A 21,159-nucleotide genomic window follows, 5' to 3' on the forward strand; every position below is an offset into this window, starting at 1 on the left:
AAAAATCATGTCTTATATATCAGGTCTTCTTAAATAATATATATACATTTATCAAACTAAAAAACACAGATTATATTGATTAAAAAACGTATTACTACTTTTATACTTCAAGTACTTAAAAAGTATTAATACTATGGATTTAAATTTGTTTTTCATTATTTCTATACTATTCTCATTATTATTTCTCATTACTCTTAGTGGTTGCCTTCCTAGGGTTACAGAAATATTAATTACCTGGAGGGGTATAGTGCCAAATTAAAAAGCAGAAAACGTCAATGCAGGGTAGCCAAGGTTACAGTTTCTGGATTGTCGGTATGTTGGGTCTGGCTGTATCTTTCAAATCTCAGCTGCTGATCTCCAGGCTGTACTTCCTTTTCGTAATTATTTTTGTAGCAAAGACTCTAATGTGAAATTTATGATAAGGTATTTTGGGCAAAGCAGAGCCAGAATCAATAAGAACAGCAGGGGATAAACCATGGAATATTAAAGCTAAAGACCACCTTAAAGTCAGTCTCTGCTCATTTCATTTATCAAATGAGGAAAAAGAAAAAGAAAAGATGCTGGTGGTAAGGAGACAATTAAGATGGCCTTTTTTTTTTCCCCCAGAAAATTGTTTATGTGATACTCTTCTTTTTTTTAAATAAATTTATTTATTTATTTGTTTGTTTGTTTTTGGCTGTGTTGGGTCTTCATTGCTGCGCATTGGGTCTTCGTTGCCGCACGCAGGCTTTCTCTAGCTGCGGCGAGCGGGGGCTACTCTTTGTTGCAGTGTATGGCCTTCTCATCGCAGTGGCTTCTCTTGTTGCGGAGCACAGGCTCCAGACGCGCAGGCTCAGTAGTTGTGGCTCGCGGGCTCAGTTGCTCCACGGCATGTGGGATCTTCCCAGACCAGGGTGCAAACCCATGTCCCCTGCACTGGCAGGAGGATTCCTAGGCACTGCGCCACCAGGGAAGTCCAAGATGACCTTTTTAATAGCCCAGGAATTGTGATTCTATGGTCTTGAACAAGGATGGCAGCAGTAAAAAAGAAGGCAGATGTCAGAGGCAGGGTAAACAAAACTGAAGACTTGCTGCTGACTAAGTTGAAATGCAAGTTTCTGTAATTGGTAACATGCTATGGGGAGTTGATTTTATAACAAAAGTGTAGTATATTTACAGCAGAGCTTGCCTTGTTTCTAAAAGCAGTAAAATTAGTAGAGCCAGCCAGTGAATGGAGTGATTGCCATTGAACAGTGTTATATCCCCAAAAGGATTGGTTATCAAATTGGTTTTTCTTCATACTATGCAGTAATTTTAGGTGTTCTAAAACAATGTTACCTAAAGTATGATCTGTAGATCAGAACCAGTCTATATACAGTTATCAATTCACAGTGAGATAAATACAGAAATTGTGAGTAAGCATTTAGAAACTTTAATACCAATTTAACATTGCTGTGACATTCAACTGCATGATCAGAGTAACTTAACAAAATATTGGTCTGAAAGGATTGGAAAAATGCCTGGTCCTTCACAGACAGTTTGAGAAACTCTGTTTTCAAAGACAAGGGAAGACTGGTGGCGCAGCGGTTAAGAATCCGCCTGCCAATGCAGGGGACACGGGTTCGATCCCTGGTCCGGGAAGATGCCACATGCCACAGAGCAACTAAGCCCATGCACCACAACTACTGAGCCTGCGCTCTGGAGCCCGCGAGCCACAACTACTGAGCCTGCGTGCCACAACTACTGAAGCCCGCACGCCTAGAGCCCGTGCTCTGCGACAAGAGAAGCCACCGCAATGAGAAGCCCACGCACCTCAACAATGAGTAGCCCCTGCTCGCTGCAACTAGAGGAAGCCCACACGCAGCAACGAAGACCCAGTGTAGCCAAAAATAAATAAATAAATAATAATAATTCTTTTAAAAGATAAGGGAAGATATTCACAATATATGAAATTACAAAAGCAGGTGACAAAAACTTAATATTGTATGAAACTATTTTTATAAATATATACACTTATCTATAGTAAAAGTAGAAATATATTAGCCAAAAAAGAGATTAAATAAAATAATGTATATAAAATACTTAGAACACTGCCTGGTACAGAGAAAGAAATACTCCATACGTGTTCCTCATGATGATGATGACGATGCTGGGACCGCTCTGCAGTTGCCAGTCCTATTCTGGCTGTTCTATAACCATCAAGGATTTTAATTCTATTCCATAGCTGCTGCTACTGCCACCACTGTGCTTGCTGGTCCCTCACTGTTGGTACAGACCCCACCCCAGGGTCTCTGCCTTATCACTGTGCCATTCCAAACACACATTCATCATTAATCATGGATTGTTCCCTCAGCAGCCAAGTCTCATGGCTCTTTCTCTTTCTGAGTCAGTTTCAACAGGAGTTAACAGGATGTTAAGCCTACCAAGAAACGTAACAATACCTTAGGCTGCTTAAAAATCAAAATGCATAGAGTTGCTTGTGAAAGTCAGCTTACATCTTCCTTGCCGTTCTTATCTAGATTTACGAAAGAATACATTTATTTAGAAGGGTATAGCTGAAAGAAACACAAGAGATCACCTAATGAAGGTTAAAGAGTAAAGCTTTGGTAACAATGTGTCAAAGTCCATAGTCCAGCTCTGCCCGTTGCCTAACTGTGTGACTTTGGGCAAGTTACTTAACCCTGCATAGCTCCTCTCTTAGCCTGAGATAGTAATATTACTTATCACTCCTTCAGCAGTGACTAGCAAAGTATGTGCTCAATAAATAATAGCTGTTGTTATGAACACAACCCTACCATTGACAGAGAAGGAAACTAGGTCAAAGAGGCCCAAGATCACATGATTGGTGCATTATTGAACTAGGACTAGATGCCAATGCTCTTTCTCATACCCCTCGCTGCCTTTCACAACTCTGTTCTGAAATTCTATAAATCCTCAGAGATGCCTCAGCATTGTGTTTATTTGTGTCTTGGAAAACATGGGCAAAAATATAGATATCAGGTTCAGCATATGTTTTTATTTTGTGCATTCATTAATTCTGGAAACGGGGTGGTATAGACCTATAGATGGATGTATATAGAGGAGGAGAGGAAAGGAGGAGAAAGAAATGCAACTAAGCTGTAATTCCTCTGTATCCTACAGATGTGCCACCACTGGCTAGCCTCTACCTTCAGGAATTCTCATATATTAATGAGCTGTGTTTATAAAATATTAAAAATCATCATAATTGTGAATTTATTCTGTAAACGATTGTATCTGGGCTTTCTGTTATAAACAACAGAACCAACTCAGTCTAGCTAGTTTTAACAGAAAAGGACCAATCATTCTCAGAGGCTAAAGCTTCTTGGAGCCGTACCCAAAGCCATGAGACTGTCCACTGTGCCTCTGGGAACAATGAGGACAAACAGTACCACCCACATTCACCTCTGACACCGCTGAGAGCTCTGTGCCTCTCAGCCAGACTCTTCATGATGCTCTTTTGAGTCAAAGGCATTCCATGAGTGCTGCTAATGGCAGAACCTAGGGCACGTACTGGGTGTCTGAGATGTGAAAGGGACTGGAGAGGTGACATTTATAGCTTCTAGCTTGCAGACCTGGGATTTACAATGTGGGAAATTACCAACATTTAGAGTGTTCAAAAGATTCTGAGAGGCCACAGATTTACAAAATGCCCACTATGATCCTCATGCAAGTTTTTTTTTTTGGAATAATGTCCCATTCACATGCCCCCAAACATATTTACTATAAGATGTATGAAGAGTCAGATGATTCACCTTTTAACATGGAATAAAATGAATATTTCTGAGGAGTTAAATAGTTAAAATTTTTTCTTTTTGTTCTCTTTCCCTCCAACACTCCCTCTTTATCCCCTACTTTCCTTCCTATTCTCCCTCCTTTTTCTCTTGTCTTTTTTCTGTATCTGTGATTTCTCTAAATACTTATCAATAACCTGTATAAGTGACAATTGTCATTAAATTTTAAGAAAATATTGAGTGAATTTACCAAGTTTTTTCATACTGTTAATGTTTTAAGTATTCAAATCTACATTTCACTAAGATCTCTCTCCTGAGATACACACCTATACATTGAACTGCCTCCCAGAATCTCCCTTTGGAAGTCTCACAATTACTCAATCTTCAGTAAGCCCCAAACTGAACTCAATATTATCTTACACAGACCTTCTTCTGCTGTATTTTCTAAGTGAATGGTGCCACCGACCCAATTGTCCATGACTTTAGAAACTTTGGAATCATCTTCCACTCCTCCCTTTTTCCAAGCTGTAATAGCCCAGCAATCCTGTGTACTATGCCCCTCTAAAATCCATCCAGTTATTTCCACGCCTTCTGCTGCTATGTTATTCAGGGTCTCAGCTCTTTTCACACAGACCTTGGAAGTGATGCTTCCAGGCTAACATCCTGACTTTCATCTTGCCCTACCCACTACAGCAAGCATATGTTATCAGAATTATCTTTTTAAAAATGTTGATCTGATTATGTTATTTACCTTCCATTAGACTATCTCAAACAACTTCCTTAGCCTTCAGGTCAGTATAAAGCTTAAGCTACACCTTGACAATCAAAGTTCTTCATGATGTATTTACTGTCCCCTTCTCTTGCCAAGGGGTAGGGCTTGCCCTGAGTTGTATATTGGAGTCCAAGGGTCCAACTGGGGCAGGGCACTCTACCTATCGAAGGATGGCATATATGCACACTTTAGACCAAGGATAGCTTTGCAGCATTCCAGGGTACCTTCCTCAAGTTTTTGAAGGGCTGCATTTAGCAAGTGAGCGATATATATTTGTTTAGTATCTGAGACCATACAAGATTGAACATTTGTACTTACGAGATTAAGCTTAATCAGCAGGGATTTTGGTTAGTCTTAAGAGAGATAAGTGTTTTCCTGTTAGTTTGATTAATCCTGAAAGCAAGTTGTCAAATCTCTAGAAGTGTTCAAAAACATAATCTTATTTTGAGTAATTAGACATTAATCTAATACCAGGAGACATGCAGTTGTAGGAAAGGATTTTTTTTAAAACAAAACATTTTATTAACAAAGTAATGGATTTAATATACACAAAAATATTATATCTTATCACAAGAAACCATGGTCCACTCTACATACTAAGGGGATAAGACACAAGCTTAAAGTTTTATGGGGAACGTCATCCCCCCAGTCCTGTTGGAGTAGCTCTGTATTCATCCATTTGACCTCATTTGGAAATAATTCAAGGTTCATCTTTGAGGTTGTTTGTTGGTGTGAGTTCAGGGCCAAATGGCCCTCTGCAACAACCCCTCCCTCCAGTTTCTGGTTATGACTCTTATTTTAAAAGAATACTCTTTGTTCAAATAATTAGTACAAATTAACAATGCTAAAATAAATAGCTACACAGTTTCAGGCAATGCTTTCCAGAAGAGTCTCTAAATGTTCACTGATTCATCAAGGGTAGGTTCCCACATCCTCTTTTGAGGGGCTTTAACTTGCTGCAGAAGACCTTGGCAAAGTGATATGTGATGGTTCCCTGCTCTGCCCCTGAGTGTTGGGCTGCAAAACAGGGCCAGGATCAGGCAAGAGAAACACGGATTTTAGAGCTGAGCCCCAGCAGAAACTTATTTAGAGTTTGTGTCAGTACTCAATATGGGTGTCTACAGGGCATTTACTGTTCCCTAGGGAAGGGTTATATCACCTCAGCACTGAGACATGAATGGGGTTTCAGTCAGGCCAGTGGTCACTGTCACAAAACAGCTTTGCCCACTGTGCCAATCATACTGTCATTCTTGTTGACCTAAAACAAATAGACTGCCAGTTATTTCTCCAGCAGAAAAGAAGTGAGTTTATTCAGGATCAGCAGAGAATTGCAGTTTGGGTTCTACAACCATGATGAGCCACGGGCAAGTCCTTGCATGGCAAGGGAAGGAGAACTCTTTTACAAAGGGGTAAAGAAAGTTGGGAGGGCTATAGTAAACAAAGAGTCCATGGCTTTTCATTGGTTGAGTCCTTGCCAGGAAACCAGTCTTTCTTCTTCCTGTTGGGGTCTGCTATCATTCAGGGTGTGCGAGCTCCACCTTCTGGCTTCCCAACTCAGTTTTTTTGAGGTTTCTGTTCATTAATTTTTTAGTTGTAATAATTGTTATCATTGGATCAATACCTTCTAATTTATATCACTCTTTACAGTTTACAGCATACTTTCACTTGCATACTCTCAGATTGTTCTCCCAACCATCCTATGATGTGGGCGTTATTATACTCCCATGTGTCAAATAAATGAGGGGACTGAGGTTTAGAGAGATTATCTCACAGCTAAGTCATTGGTATAGCTGGGATTTGAATTGAGAGTCCACATTCTTTTTTTTTTTTTGGCCGTGTCACACAGCTTGTGGGATCTTAGTCCCCCAACCAGGGATTGAACCCACGCCTTCGGCAGTGAAAGCGGGGAGTCCTAACCACGTGCAAGAGTCCATGTTCTTAACTGCTCCACTGCAACCATCTCAGCCAGAGCCTCTCCATCCCCAAAGCTGGTGCCAACCAGACTCTATTTGTTGAAATAGTCTGCTTTAGTGACTCAGCAGTCAGTGCAGTGGAGTGAAACGAGCATGGCTGTGCAGTCAGACTCAGGTTCAAATCCCAGCCATCTATCTGAGTAACCTTGGGCAAATGACCATGTCATTCTCAGCCCCAGCTTCCCATTGCGAAATGAGGCTATTGAAAGTATGCCTCAGGGAATTGTCATGGGTGATGGATGAGGGTGGGCAGGGCAGGGCAGGGCAGGAAGGGCAGAATTTGCTACTTCTTTTACCTTTATTGTACCTGTGGCTATGTTGTATGTTGAATGTCACAGGTATGATCTGGTCCCTAACTTCAAAGAGGGGAGGGCCATATGTAAAGTGGGAAATGAGTCAGAGAATTCAGAATAGGAATTAATTCTGCCAAGGGAGGCTTCACCCAGAAGAGAGTATGCAAATAAGGCTTTGAGAGAAATGAGGCCACGGGCTGGGTACACTCACATCTGCACAGGATATGTGGTTGACAAGGAATCTCATACCTGTTATCCAGTTGATCTCCACAGTAATGCTGGGCTGAGAATGGTCTTTAGCAGATTACACCTTTGCAACTGGGGAAACTGAAGCAGACTATATTCAGTCAAGGTCACAAGTCAGCAGGGAGCTTCCTGCCTGTCTTCTGACTCTAGACCAGTGCCCGATACCTCTGTTCCTCTCATAATAAAGTGACCCCAGGGTACCCGACTATCCCTGAACAGCTTGACTGAGCTTGTGTGCCCTTCTCTGGTCTCTGGCTGAAGAGACCAGGGTCATTCACATCTCCCTGGATTCCCACAGGGGACAGGCCCCACTTACTTCAGAAGGGGGAGGTGCCCAATTTGTGCAGATTCTCCTTCAGTTTCCCGTAGTCCACCTCTGCAGTGTCAGTGGAGGGGGTGGTCATGGAAGTAGATGCTTGTGATGCCCACCTTCCTCCCCTCCCTGAGGCCCAGCCACCCAGGTTCCTAGACAAGTTCAGGGGCCCAGCATCTCTGCAGGAAGGAGAGGCCCATTTGGTCTCCGCCCCAAGGGAGGCTGGGTTTGGGCTCCTTCCTACCCCTATTAATGATAAATGTGTCTAATTAAAAATTTGCTACCCCCTGACTTGTCAGCCCTGGGGCAGGCCTAGGCTGGGTGGACTTAGAACGTCCACATGGACTTAGAAAGAGTGGAAAGGATAACATTTTAAAACAACAAAAGTAAAAGAGTTAGCATAAAAGATAATTTTTAAAAACTAGGGAAATGCAGTTATTAAGTAGATGATCAAAGAATTTATAAAATTAATGAGACCTTCATTTAATAGAAATAGACCATTATATACAATAAAAAACTCATTATATATGTTTTTCAGACTAGCCTGAGAAGTAAGTTTCTTCTTACTTCCTTACTAGGACTAGAAAGAACACAACTTCCTTTGTTGGATGCTGAGATCTCTACCACTGATTATAGAATTGATCTTGTAATTCAATTCATTAAAGCTCTATTTATAAAGTAATTAGTAATGAGTTAGTTAGTCATAAGTATTGCAAAAGCTGAATGATTCATTTTACCTAAGGAAAGGAAAAATAACTTTAGGCCAGTGAGTCTAGAAGAGCTTAATTATGCTCCATGTTTTTTCCCAATGATAGAGTTTCTTGCCAAATATACATTTCTGTGAATTATGATCACCTATTGAACTAATACTGTATTTTAATGATTCCTTATTTTTTCCCCACATAAATTACTTTTTTGTGTGATAGTGTTTGTATTTTTCTTATAAAAGTACATTTTTAGAGCCTTAAAGTGCCTTTTGGAATATGATTAGCCTGTATTTGCATTCTCATATGACTGGTAGCTCTTGGAGCTAGAAGAAATCTTAGAGATACTAGGTCCAAATTATTATTTTACAGATGAAGAAACTAAGAGTCAAGAATGATGAGTAATTTTCCCTAGGTCATATAGATAGCCTGTGATAGAGCCAAGTCAATAACTCCCAGCCAGCTTTCTTACTATTAGGATAGGCTGTTTGAGGCAAATAAATTATAAAGGATTGTTTTATAAATAGAATTTTAAAATTGGATAAACAGATGTAAATAATGTAACTTTCAATGAAAGTCCAGGTTTATCTGGTATAAGATGGTTCCAGTACCAATTTTCTTTGGCATCTTTGTGACTTTTTGTTTCTAAGTTATTTTAAAAACATTATAGAGTAATGAATGAAGAAAATTGAAAATTTCAAAGTAATAAAAAGAAAATAAAATTATTCAAAGTTCTATTATACAAACACAAATGCATTTGAGGTTTGGGTGTATTTCCCTCCATTTATTGTATTTGTGTTGTTTTAAACATAATTGTTACCATAATATATATTCATTCACTTATAACTAAGCAGTTGTTTGTGGTGGTGGTATCCTGTTTTTTAAATTATTTTAAGGAGAAGGTATTCTATTTACATTTAGATATTTATTTTACTATGTAGAAGAAACTTATTTTAATATGTAGAAGAAACTTATATGTATTTATTTTAAAATAAATATTTTTCTACAAGAAACCATTTACATAGTTTCCAAGGTGTTTTTAAAAAAAATGTAGATAACTAATCTTTACTAAAGAATGTTTTCTACATAAAGATTCATAGCATCATTTATAAAAGAAAACTGGATACTGTCTATTTACCTACCTTTCCCAACATCTGTATGATCTATTCTAACTTTATAATTTTTTGGAGGAAAAACAGGACCCTGGAAATTATTTTACATTCCTTGACTCTTGGAAGGTTAAACATTTTCCTATGTGTCTCTTTACTACCTGTGTTTTCTGCTACATGAATATAAACATTGTTAAAATGTACTTATTTTTATCAATGGAGTTTTATATTGACACAAATTTTAAAATAACAGAAATTTTAAATGTTTAAACAAATGTATCAAAAGTCTACCATATTTTTTACTATGTGTAGCAAATTATCATACCTGAGTTACAAACTTGAGGGAAAAAAAATCCTAAAACAGAGTTGACATGATACAATGCTACAATAGTTGAATCACTTTTCAGGAGTCTTGAAATTACAACTTGCTGAATTAATTGTAAAGCTCCCCCTTTAATGACACACATGCACAAGCAAAAAATAAAATCCTGCACATTTTAACAATTTTTTCCCTTACCTTTTAATTATTGGTTTCAAGTGTTTGTTTGTTTGTTTGTTTGTAAGGGTGGGGGCACTGATATTAGTATGATGGTGGCATAGATATCCCTCATTTCTGTCTTCCTTCCCACCCCAGCAACAAAAAAGTGAGCATCCATCCACAGACAGAAGTGCCTTTGAGGGGGCTGTGGGTCCCCGCATCATATGTCAAGGGACCCAGGAGGAGTCTTGCCTACCCCTGTGTCAGGTAATAGGCAGACAAACCTTGACTCCAACTGTGGACCTTGCAGTGACCCATAAACCATTTCCAGCTTTTCTCAGTCAAGATCTGGGAGTCCCTAGAGAACACTGACTTGGACAATCACTCACAAACCAAAGAGCCTTTGTGGAAGTCCATGTTTGCAGAGAAGTTCCCACACTCCATTGGAGAAAAAAAAAATTTGAGACACATTGAACTGAGCATTTAGTAAAGACTAGAGGAAATGAGAAGACAGCAACACAAAAACTCCAAGGAACATGAAAAATCAAGGACACATGATACCACCAAAAAAATCACAATAATCTTCTGGTAACTGAACAGAAAGACATGGAGATCTCTGACTTACTGGACAAAGAATGCAAAATAACTATTTTTAGGAAACTCAGTGAGCTACAAGAAAACACAGAAAGACACTTCAGCAAAATCAGGAAAACGATACATGAACAAAATGAATTTAACAAAGAGATCGAAATCATCAGAAAGAACCAAACAAATTCTGGAGCTGAAGAATACAATGAATGAAATTTAAAATGCAATAGAGAACATAAGAGCAGACTTGATCAAACAGAAGAAAGAATCAGTGATATTGAAGACAGGAACTTTGAAGTTTTCCAGTCAGAAGAGAACAGAGAAAAAAGAATGGAAAAGAGGAAAGAAAGCCTATGCGAGTTATGGGATACCATCAAAAGGATCAGTTTGTGATCATTGCTGTTACAGAAGGAGAAGAGAGGGAGAAGGGGGTAGAAAACTTAATTAGAGAAATAATGCTGAGAAGTTCCCAAATTTGGGGAGAGATTTGGATATCCAAGTTCATGAAGCTCATAGGTGACTAAACAAAATCAAAGAAACCCTTCCAAGACACATTAGAATAAAAGTGTCAAAAATCAAAGACAAAGAAAATCTTAAAAGCAGAGAGGAAAAAGGGAAACCCTCAAAAGGCTATTAGTAGACTTTTCAGCAGGAACCTTACCAGCCAGAAGAGAGTAAAATGATATATTAAAAGTGCAGAAAGAAAACTGCCAACCAAGAGTACTTTACCTGGCAAAGCTGTCCTTCAGAAATGAAGGAGAGATGAATATTTTCCTAGACAAACAAAAGCTGAGGGAATTCATCACTACTAGACCTTCCTTACAAGAAATGCTGAAAGGAGGTCTTCATGCTGAAATGAAAGGATGATAATTAGTAACATGAAAACATATGAAGATATACAACACACTGCTAAAGGTAAGTATGTAGTCAAATTCAGAAAACTCTAATACTGTAATATGCTGGAGTGTTAAACACTTAACTCTAGTATAGAGGTTAAAAGACAAGAGTATTAAAAATAACTACAGCTACAATAATTTGTTAATAAATACACAATATTAAAAAAAGGTAAATTGTAACATCAAAACCATAAAAGGGGAGGAGTAAAGGGTAGAGTTTTTGTATGCAATCAAAGTTAAGTTGTTACCTGCATAAAATAGACTGTTATGTTTATATTTTATGTAAGCCTCATGGTAACCATGCAGCAAAAACCTAAAGTGGATTCACAAAAGATAAGGAGAAGAGAATAAAAGCATACCAATACAGAAAATCATTAATTCACAAAGGAAGACAGCAAGAGCGGAAGAAAGGAACAAGGCAATTGCAAAACATCCAGGAAACAATTGATAAGATGGCATATGTAAGTTCTTACCTATTAATGATCTCTTTTTCACAGTCAGCCTTTCAGATCTAAATATTAGACTTTACCAGCTATAACATTTATTGAACTTCAACTATGTGCCTAGAACTGAGAAGAGACCTGGATATAGGGCTTAGAGCTGGCACTGGAGTAGGTAATAACTATAATTTTGCATTCAAATTTTTAAAAAGAATAACTTTCTGGGAATATGCTACAGAACTAACAAAAGTAAATGCCCAATAGATCTAACCAATGGTTTATTTTTCCAAGATGAGTATTTAAAAACCATGAGGCAGTAGAGAAACCTAACTGTGTACATAGCTCACTTGATTTACTTTTAACATATCTAGTTGCTAAAATTAAAATGTCATCTTGACTACTTCGCCAGTAGACATTTTTAATAGCTAATTATTACAAAGCATATTTTTATCAATATAAATCATTTATTCCTGAGAAGTATACACTGATTATGCTATCATTAATTTACATAAATGCAATTAAATCACTGAAATGAATTATGATTGTAAATCACTAACTCAGGTCCCACCAGTAGTTCAGTTAAAAACAGACTTGTTTATGATTCATAAAATCAACAGAAGTTGCTCCTTGAAAGTGTCATGCCCTTGCACCCAAACCTTTGATTACACAATATGCTTGCATATGCCTTTCTGCCCTTGTCTGTGTACTTCTACTCAGATATTCTTTCTACACCTTTCCTATAGCACTTAGCAAGTTTTCTTCTGTTTATTTTCCTGTTTATTTATTTTCTTTCCTACTAGACTGAGAACTCCTTCCCTGCAGGGATATTGTCCCATTCCCAAGAATGAAACAGTGTTCAATACTTAGTAGGTCATCGGTAAATGTCTACAGATTTTGTAAATAAATGACATCTATGTCCAAAAATAATAAGGGAATTGTAACATATTGTGATATTATATAAGTTTAAATATTATCAATTCCTTTCTACATAGTTTCATGCATAGACCATGAAAAGATATCTGGTTCTTGAATGAACACATAAAATGGAAGGAGCTACTTTATATCAAGAACTATGAAATCATTTTCTCAGGGTTAAAAGGAATATAAGCCTTAAATGTGTTACCCACAGTCGTTTGCATCAATCTGAAATTCTGAAAAAAAAAATGGAAAATGGAGAAAAGATACTTAACCAGAACCCTACTAAAAGGCTAGCTTTTAAGCAGGCAAATATTCAATAATCTTTCCGAAACAAGATTCTGAAATAAGAAAATCATGTTAGTATTTCAGAAATATTGAAAATTACTTTAAAACAGGTTTCTTCAGGATATAAATATCCAATAACATAACTTTCTGTCTAACTCATCCCCTTTACCCAGAGGTAGGTCATTTAAGTTGGCTTTGTGAGAAAGGTAAGAGTCTTAACTGCTAACTGATCAGGTAGCAGTTACAGAAGGTGCTTCTATGACAAGCTTCAAGGTCCAAATGTATTACATGCTTAACATTGTAAGATATTGTCACTCCGAGGAAGTGACATTTAAACAGATACCTAAATAATAAGAATGGGCCAACTAGGATGAAAGGTAGAGGGCAAAGAGTGCCAGGTAGAGGAAATGGCACAGAATGACACAAATAAAGACCCAGAGGCAGAAGAGCCTTCGCAGAACTGACTTACTGAAAAGAAGCCAGTGTGGCTGCAGCATAGAGGACAGGTGAGGAGGGCACTAGGTGAGCTACAGAGTAGGCAGAAGCGGACCAGCCAAGGTTGGTAGGCTTGGGAAGAACTTTGGAATTTATTTGAAGATTATATTCAAATTCACAGGTGATTGACTGGAGCCCTGATTTCCAACTCACCACTTTCCATCAGACGCACCCCAGGACCAACAACCATGCCCAGTCATCTACCTGGGTCACACCTTTTCTGGTGGATAGATACACCAAGGACACCTTAATAACAATCAGTTCCTGGGAGAGCACAGAAGTTTTTAGAAAATGGAATGTGCCTGACTTTAAACGAGAAATACCTTTGGTCAAAGATCCCAACTTGTATCTTATTGCTGAGTACCTTTCTCCTTTGGCAGTACCTGAGCTAATGCTGACCAGATGCTGGTTTAAAAAAATGGTCTCACATGTTTTCTACTGACCTTATTTACCTTCTGATTTGTAAATTTCGATCTTATTTTAGAAGATGTGTGTGTGTGTGTGTGTGTGTATGTGCATGTGAACGCTCATGCACGCTGTAGATTCTTTGAGCAGTGCCACGGCCATGTTTCTGCAAACAGCCATCACCACTGGCCATGATCCTCCCCACATATACTCTTCTTCTATCAGCCTGAAATCTGAACAGTACAGTTTTGAGTTAGAAAGCAAAGGAAGTATTACTTCCAAGAGGCCGTCAGTCAATCATAAGGAAAGTTCCTATACATCCCCTACCCTCACCCCACCCCTATTCCCATCAGTCTGAATTAGTTATTAGATTAGGTGTCAATCCAAAGACAAAAGACTGAGCTTCAGAAGATGAGCAAGGGGAACATCACCTGTATAGGAACTGCCCAAACTATCTCAGGAGGCTTGGGAACCATGTGCACAGCCACTGTGGGGGAAGGGGCAGGATGCCCAGCTAATGTGCTTCCATTACTCATCTGACTCTTGGGTACCATACTGGATTGAATAGTGCCACACACCCTTCCCAAATTCTCTTCCTTCCCAGTACCTCAGCATATGACCTCATTTAGAAATAAGGTTGTTGCAGATGTAATTAGTTAAGATGAGGTCCCATTGAGATAGAAAGGACCCTTAATCCAATATGACCTATGTCCTTATAAGAAGATGAGACACAAAGACCTGTACACAGGGGGACAGTCATGTGAAGACAAGAGGCAGAGATTGGATGCATCTACAATCCAAGGAACGCTGAGGATTGCCAGCAACCACAGAAGGTAGCATGAGCGAGGCAAGGAAGTATTGTTTCCTAGAGCCTTCAGAGAGACCATGGATGTCTGACACCTTGATTTTAGACTTCTAGACTCCATAACTATGTGACTATAAGTTTCTGTTGTTTTAAGCCACTCAGTTTGTGCTACTTTATTACAACAGCAATAGGAAGCTAACACATTACTGAGGGCAAGATCCAGGAAACTGGGAGATTGGACGTCGCTGTGGTCGCTGAGTTGTGTGTTTATAATGGGAAGAGGAGGCAATATGATGCTCCCAATCAAGGAGCGTCACGGCTGTTTTTGTGAAGTTGCCACAGGCTGGTCCATGCTGGATCTGTGTGTGTGTGTGAAGTCATAGATCTTTGGATGATACTATAATAGGATGGTTGCAAGAAAAAAGAAAAACTTCCTTTTGTTCTTTGAACACAAGCCAAGGTTTTCTGTCTTAAGTGAGTATAATGTCACAATTGGCAAGATCAAGGATGAGCTTCAAACCATAATCAGTAGAGGGATTATGAAAATTAGGCACATACATTATAAATATGGTAATTCACAAACTAATTTTCTTCAACATATCATGTAGTGGCTTTGACCTTAATCAAGTATTTAACACTGAATTTAGATCATATTGATAAGGATGATGCTGAATATAATTCTTAGTACATCACAGCACTGAACTCATCATCTAACCCTCAAACCTGCTTTGCATTCAATATTTCTTATGTCAGTTGATGACATTACTCAAACCAGAAACTTTGAAGTCATTATTGACTCCATCCTCTCTCTCCCCTTTCAAGAATCCAGTTAGGAAACTCCATAAATTTAACTTCTGAATGATTTTCTCTCACTTTCACTATCCATCATTACTCAGTTGTCTAGATCAGACAGTCCCCTTTCTGACCACTTCTTCTTGGCCTCTGTTGTCAACTTGTCCTCTTCCTTCTCCTAATCAGTAAATGTCAAGGCCCTCAGGCCTGGCTTTCTTCCTCGCACTTCCCAAGCTCTTAGCTTCTCTCTCTTCCACTGTCAGGGCTTCAGTTATAGGATGAAGACTCCCACACTTACATCTCTAGCTTGGACCTCTCCCATGAGCTCCTGACTTGTATGTCTAGGAGTCTACTCAATATCTCTTCTTGGATGTTCCATGGAAACCTTAAACCCAAATACTCCCCAGTGAATTTGTCATTTTCCCTCAAATCTTTTACTCTTCCACCATTCTTTATCCAGTTGCTTCAACAAGAAATCTGGGAAATCACCTTTTCCCTCCCTCTCCAAGTCCTTTTGATTCTACCTCTCAGATCTCTTCGGACTCTTCAACCCCATTACCAACACTTCATACAAGTCTGAACTACAATAGCATCATCTTTCTCGGACACGTTGGAAGCGACACACTGCCAGCAGCTTCCCCTGCTCTCCTCCAGACCGCCTACCCTCTCCATCATCACTAGATCTAACGTAAATCATCCAGTGCCTCCCCACTGCCTAGGGGATAATGTTCAGGCTCCCTGGCACAACCCACCAGGCCCTGCATCGTGTGACCTCTGCCTAACTCTTCAGGTTAATCTCTCCACCTTCCTGCATTTGATGCCCGAGAAGTACCTGAACTGCCTGCAGCTCATACCACATTTCAGGACTTTTGTGTGTGCTCTCTCCTCTCTGCTTGGGATGATCTTACCTAATATCCACCTGCACACTCCTGTCCAACCTGCCCAATCTGCTCAGTCATCACCTTTCTTGTAGGTCTTCTTACTCCTCACTCTTCTAGAACAGATCTACTCATGACTTCCTCCTCTCTATAGCTCTGGAATTTGTATATTTCGAATAATAAGAAGTTTATCTGACTTTCTCTCTGACTAGAGTGGACATTGTTTTGTGGGAAAGGGACCATTTTTATCATGACAGCACCTACCACAGTGCTTTGTAGACAGCAGGACTCAGTAAGTGTTTGCTGAACTAAAGTTCTGCTTGTCCTTAGATGAAGAAGCCCACTTCACATGGCGTAGTATATGGCGTTTTGGGTAAATTATTTCAAGTAATAAAAGTAAAAATTCTGTTAAGCAATGATATTACTATGTCATATAATTAGGAGATCTTAATAAAAACTAATTTAAGATATTCTACATAAATAGAAACGTCAATTGCCTACACATCAAATCACACATTATTTCCTTAGAAGCAGAGCATTTTATTGACTCTTCTCCTTTTATCACCCTTCACAATCTGTGAGTATGTCCTGTCTCCCCTATCTCTAAAGTGTATTCTAAATCTGCCCCTTCTCTCTGTCCCACCGTTAACACTGCCCCTCCAGGCCACCATCATCTCTGATCTGGATGACTGAAAAAGCCTCCTGTTCTCTACACGGCAGCTGGAGTGCTTCCTTTCAAATACAGACCAAATTCTCTTGCTCCCCTGCTGCAAAGTCTTCAATGGCTTCCCATGCCACCTCCTCATCATGACCCACACAGTCCTAGACGATCCACCCTCCTGCATCCATGCTACCTCTCTGACTGTGCCTGCTCTACCGCCCCTTGCACATGACCCCTACCTCTCCAGCACTCTCTCTGTTCCCTGACCTGGTAACACCTCAGGGCCTCTACACTTGTTCCCCACCCTCTAGATTCCTGCATGGCTGTCTCCTTAGTCATTCATCTGTCAGCTCAAATGGCATCTCCTTAAAGAAGTCCCCTTCATCACCCAGTTTAAAGCAGCAACCAGCCACAAGGTATCACACTACCCTGTTCTATTTTCTTCCCAGTCCTAACCACTTGGCAGCAGAGTTGAGCAGTAAAGCACATGAGCACAAGGGCCAGACTCCATGGGCTCAAATCCCAGCTATACTTCCCACTACCTAGGTGACTTTGGGCAAGCACTTCATCTTTCAGTGCCTCTGTTTTCAGAATAAGAAGAGCACATACTTCATAGGAATTGTTGTGAAGACTAAATGAGTTAATACATTCAAAGTGTTAACCACAGAACCTGGCTTGTGGTTAGCGTTCCATGCCTGTTAATTGTTATCATTTATCTATTGTTTGGCTCTCCTTTCTCTACTTTCCTTACTCTCACCCCACAACTATCATCACTACCAAGCACGCAAAATCGAAAAGAGCAGAGACCTTACTGCCTTGCCCCCACTCCTTTATTTCCTGGTGTGGACCAGGTATATTTGTGGAATGACTGAAGTATTAGAAACAAGTGATGAAGGTGTTTAAATTTATCTCAGATTGGTTTCATTTTATAAAGACTCTCAGATCTACAGAAGAAGCACTGAGAATCATAGTGGTTTCTTTGTTTTTTCTTGGTTTCTATTTCTTAGTGCACTGCTGAAGGGAAGCTTCACAGCACTGAGAGGCAGGAGAAATGAATATTGGTTCTATCACTTACAAACTAGAAGACTATGAACAAGCTGCTCTGGGCCTCAAATGACTCATCTATAAACCAAGCTTGTAACTACTGGCTGAAGATGGAAGGATGGGTCAGGTGTGGGGTTGTTGTTGTTGTTTGTTTGTTTTGTCATCAGCTCTAAGATCTATGATTTTATGAATATAATCAAAATCCAGGAAGAAAATATTAAAGTCTACAAGGTAAAACTTTGAATTATTTTACAGATTACCTGAAAGAAAATTATGTGAATCAATCCAGTTGTCAATTCGGTTGGTAGCACTGGAATTGTTTGTAATCACCCGTAGAGATTAGCTTTTAACTTTATGCACATACATTCACTCACAAACTTATATATCTCTTTCTGTTTAGACTTATATGCTTAACTAGTAACTACAAAGAAAGATAAAATGATGATCTCAAACTCGAATGCTTGAAACATCATTGAAGTTTACCCCTCATATAAATGTTTTATTCCAAACTTTGAATCGGAAGCCAACTTTCTCCCAAGAATATCATTTTCAGTCCCAAATTTATGATTATTTCATTACTTTGGATTAGGTTAAATTTAAATTACTATATTAAGTTGCAAAAGTATATGTACCAGGTGTTTTAAGGCCTCGATCAATAAGTTTGGAGTTATTCTCTAACCACCTCCTTAAAACAGTTCTTCCAGTTTTTTCCTTCTGGATCTCTGGTTGTAATTCTGCTGGTGAAGTTTCCCTCTCTCTCTCTCTCTCTCTCTCTCTCTCTCTCTCTTTATCTCTCTCATTCTATATCCCCTCCCCTACCCTCATCTTTAATAGGAAATCTGGATTCAAATGCTTTTTGTTACCACTGACCCACTTGAAAGAATTTTTTTCACGTGGTGTTTCCCTATTTATTTATATTAGTATAGACTCCTAGATATTTATTTTATTCAATGGTTTGTAATCCATCATTATTTATTTTGATGGTAAAATTATCCCAGCTTTAGCCATGGGGAAACCCTTCAAGCTGCCACCTGTGTCCTTTTGACCAGTTCCCATCATTTTTTAGCACTTCTATCTTACAGAACAACAGGTTCATCCTGTACTTTACCTGTCCCAGCCCTATAATCAGGCTTTTCTCCACGGTGCCATGGCAAAGAGTCATGGTTCCTTTTATTGGAGAATGAGATCTGGAAACCAAGATTTGGGTGCTACATGTACTACTGGCTTAGCATTGCCTGAGCTATAAGAATTTGTTACCTTCTCTCACCACATAACAGCTAGAATTTACATTCCATTGCAAATCTGGCTGAAAACAGTGGATTTTTATCATTATCATTTTATTATCTTTCTCACATCGGACTCCATTTTGAGTCAGACTGGCCCCCGTGCTTTGGACAGACAGAAACTCATCACACCGAAACTATTCCGGGCATGTTTCCGTTTGGGAACATTCAGGAGGGAGCCCTTGGTCACAAGGGTGCAATACACACCTGTGTCCTCCGGAGTCCGCTGTTCTGCGCCCAGCACAGCCCCAGAACTTTCTCAAACCTGGAGTGTCTGCAACACTTTGCAAGGACACAGTGGAGGGGGCACGTCAGCGCTCCGACTTCCTCCCGACGCCGCCTCTGATTGGCTCCTGGATATGTAAGAAACCGGTGAATGAGCGGCTGGCCCTTGCAGAAACTTGCCTGAGGTCTTTGGTGGCATTGCCCTTTCCTCCTCGTCAACCCGGCAGGCCAGCCGATGCGGGGGAGGATGAGGTCGTCGTGTGTCCTGCTTACCGCCCTGGTGGCGCTGGCCGCCTATTACATCTACATCCCCCTGCCAAGCTCCGTGTCCGACCCCTGGAAGCTGATGCTGCTGGACGCCACTTTCCGGAGCGCACAGCAAGTGGTGAGACGTAGCCCAGCGCTGATTCTCTCTCCCTTCTCTTAAGCAATGTTTAAAGGGGGAAACAGAATTTCCGGACCTTGTCCCACGAGAATACAAATTTTTCTAACGCAGTGTGGCGATCGCTTTTTAAGGTGGCTCAGGCTGACATTTGCAGGGTGTCGCATTCGCCTCTTTGCTAGCGGCGGGTTAGGTCTATGTGCGTCTCTTAGTCTGTGTTGGTAATGGAGAAGGTGAAGTTCTTGAATAGAATTTGACGACTGTTTAATCCTTCGTCTTTCCTAAATGTCCCCCTCTTTCTTGGTTTGCAGCGCCAGAAACGGATCTTCCAGCCTTTTATAAACCACCCCTCCTCCATTTTTGTTCTCCCATAGAGGGCGGCAGAGAATGAGTTAAATGTTTTAGGAAGGCTCTGGGAAAAACGGGTTCTGGTTCCTGGGAATGCAGCCACCTTAAAAGCAGACTCGGGCGCGGGTGACCTCCCAATGTCCCCGACAGTGGAGCCCCCCATTCCCGGGGGCAACAGGCTGGGCTCCTCCAAGTACTTGGGGAACAGCACAGATCTCGCATTTCATGCGTGGCACTCATCACCTCAGCCCAAGAAAAGAGGCCAGGAGACCTGGCTGGCTGGAGAGGCAGTGGCAGCCGGTGTTTGCATGATGCATTTCTTTCCTGTCTGCCCTGCAGAATTTAGTTTGTCTTTAACTGTCGAGGAGATAACCTTTGCCTGAGCCAGGATACCCTGGCTTACCCTGGCAGGGTGACGGTTCTCTCTACTGTGTCATGGGTGTGTATTTCTTTAACCCCGTAGACAGGAAAATGTAACTTTCTGGTTTATTCTATGTAAGAGGCATTATTTTTAGTGCCAGACAATCTAAAATCTAAACTACAATCTGTAGTCAAGGCTGAGCCCTATGACTGAACAGTATTTCTAAGCATCCTGCTCTATCTAAACTCCTAACCCTCCTCCAAAACCGAGTCTCCTCCCTTCCCCCAACCTTGGGCTTTAATCTCGGGTTATTTTGGTAAACTCCTTTCAAGAATGACAACTAGAGAGAAAAAAAAAACCACATGATTTTCCTAGAGGGTCGATGTTCCTTTTCCCTGTCCGTTCTAATTGTGTGTAGGATTACATAGTCTCTGAAGCTTTGTCCTATCAAAAAGTCCCTTAGCTAGGGTATTGTAGCACATTCCTAGGACTTTGCTTTTCTTGAATCCAGCATCGTTCTCCACCCCTAAGTCCCCTATTGTCTCTTAGGTAGGGCCCATTGAGGCTATAGAGCCTCTTCCTGACCTCCTGCTTACTACAGTGTTGACGTGGTGAAAGAATTACCATCCCCTTCTCTAGCATTGGCTCCAAGAACGGCAATTTTCGTACAGGAAGCCCTACAATCACTCTCTTCCTCCAGAAATTATGTAGCTGGGGAGTAAAACCCTTTAAAG

The 21,159-nt window shown here is 40.1% G+C and overlaps 1 protein-coding gene across 1 annotated transcript in view; it reads left to right on the top strand.

Moving 5' to 3' along the window:
* Positions 1-19,419: 19,419 nt before the first annotated feature.
* NCEH1 (neutral cholesterol ester hydrolase 1) overlaps positions 19,420-21,159 on the top strand; it is a 63,988-nt gene continuing 62,248 nt past the window's right edge. Inside the window, exon 1 of the mRNA XM_061194467.1 lies at positions 19,420-19,719. Within this exon, the coding sequence (XP_061050450.1) occupies positions 19,570-19,719 (150 nt within the window). The 5' untranslated portion in view covers positions 19,420-19,569. The remainder of the gene's footprint in view (positions 19,720-21,159) is intronic.

Source organism: Eubalaena glacialis, chromosome 6 (genome assembly GCF_028564815.1).
Source record: "Eubalaena glacialis isolate mEubGla1 chromosome 6, mEubGla1.1.hap2.+ XY, whole genome shotgun sequence".
Lineage (NCBI taxonomy): Eukaryota > Metazoa > Chordata > Mammalia > Artiodactyla > Balaenidae > Eubalaena > Eubalaena glacialis.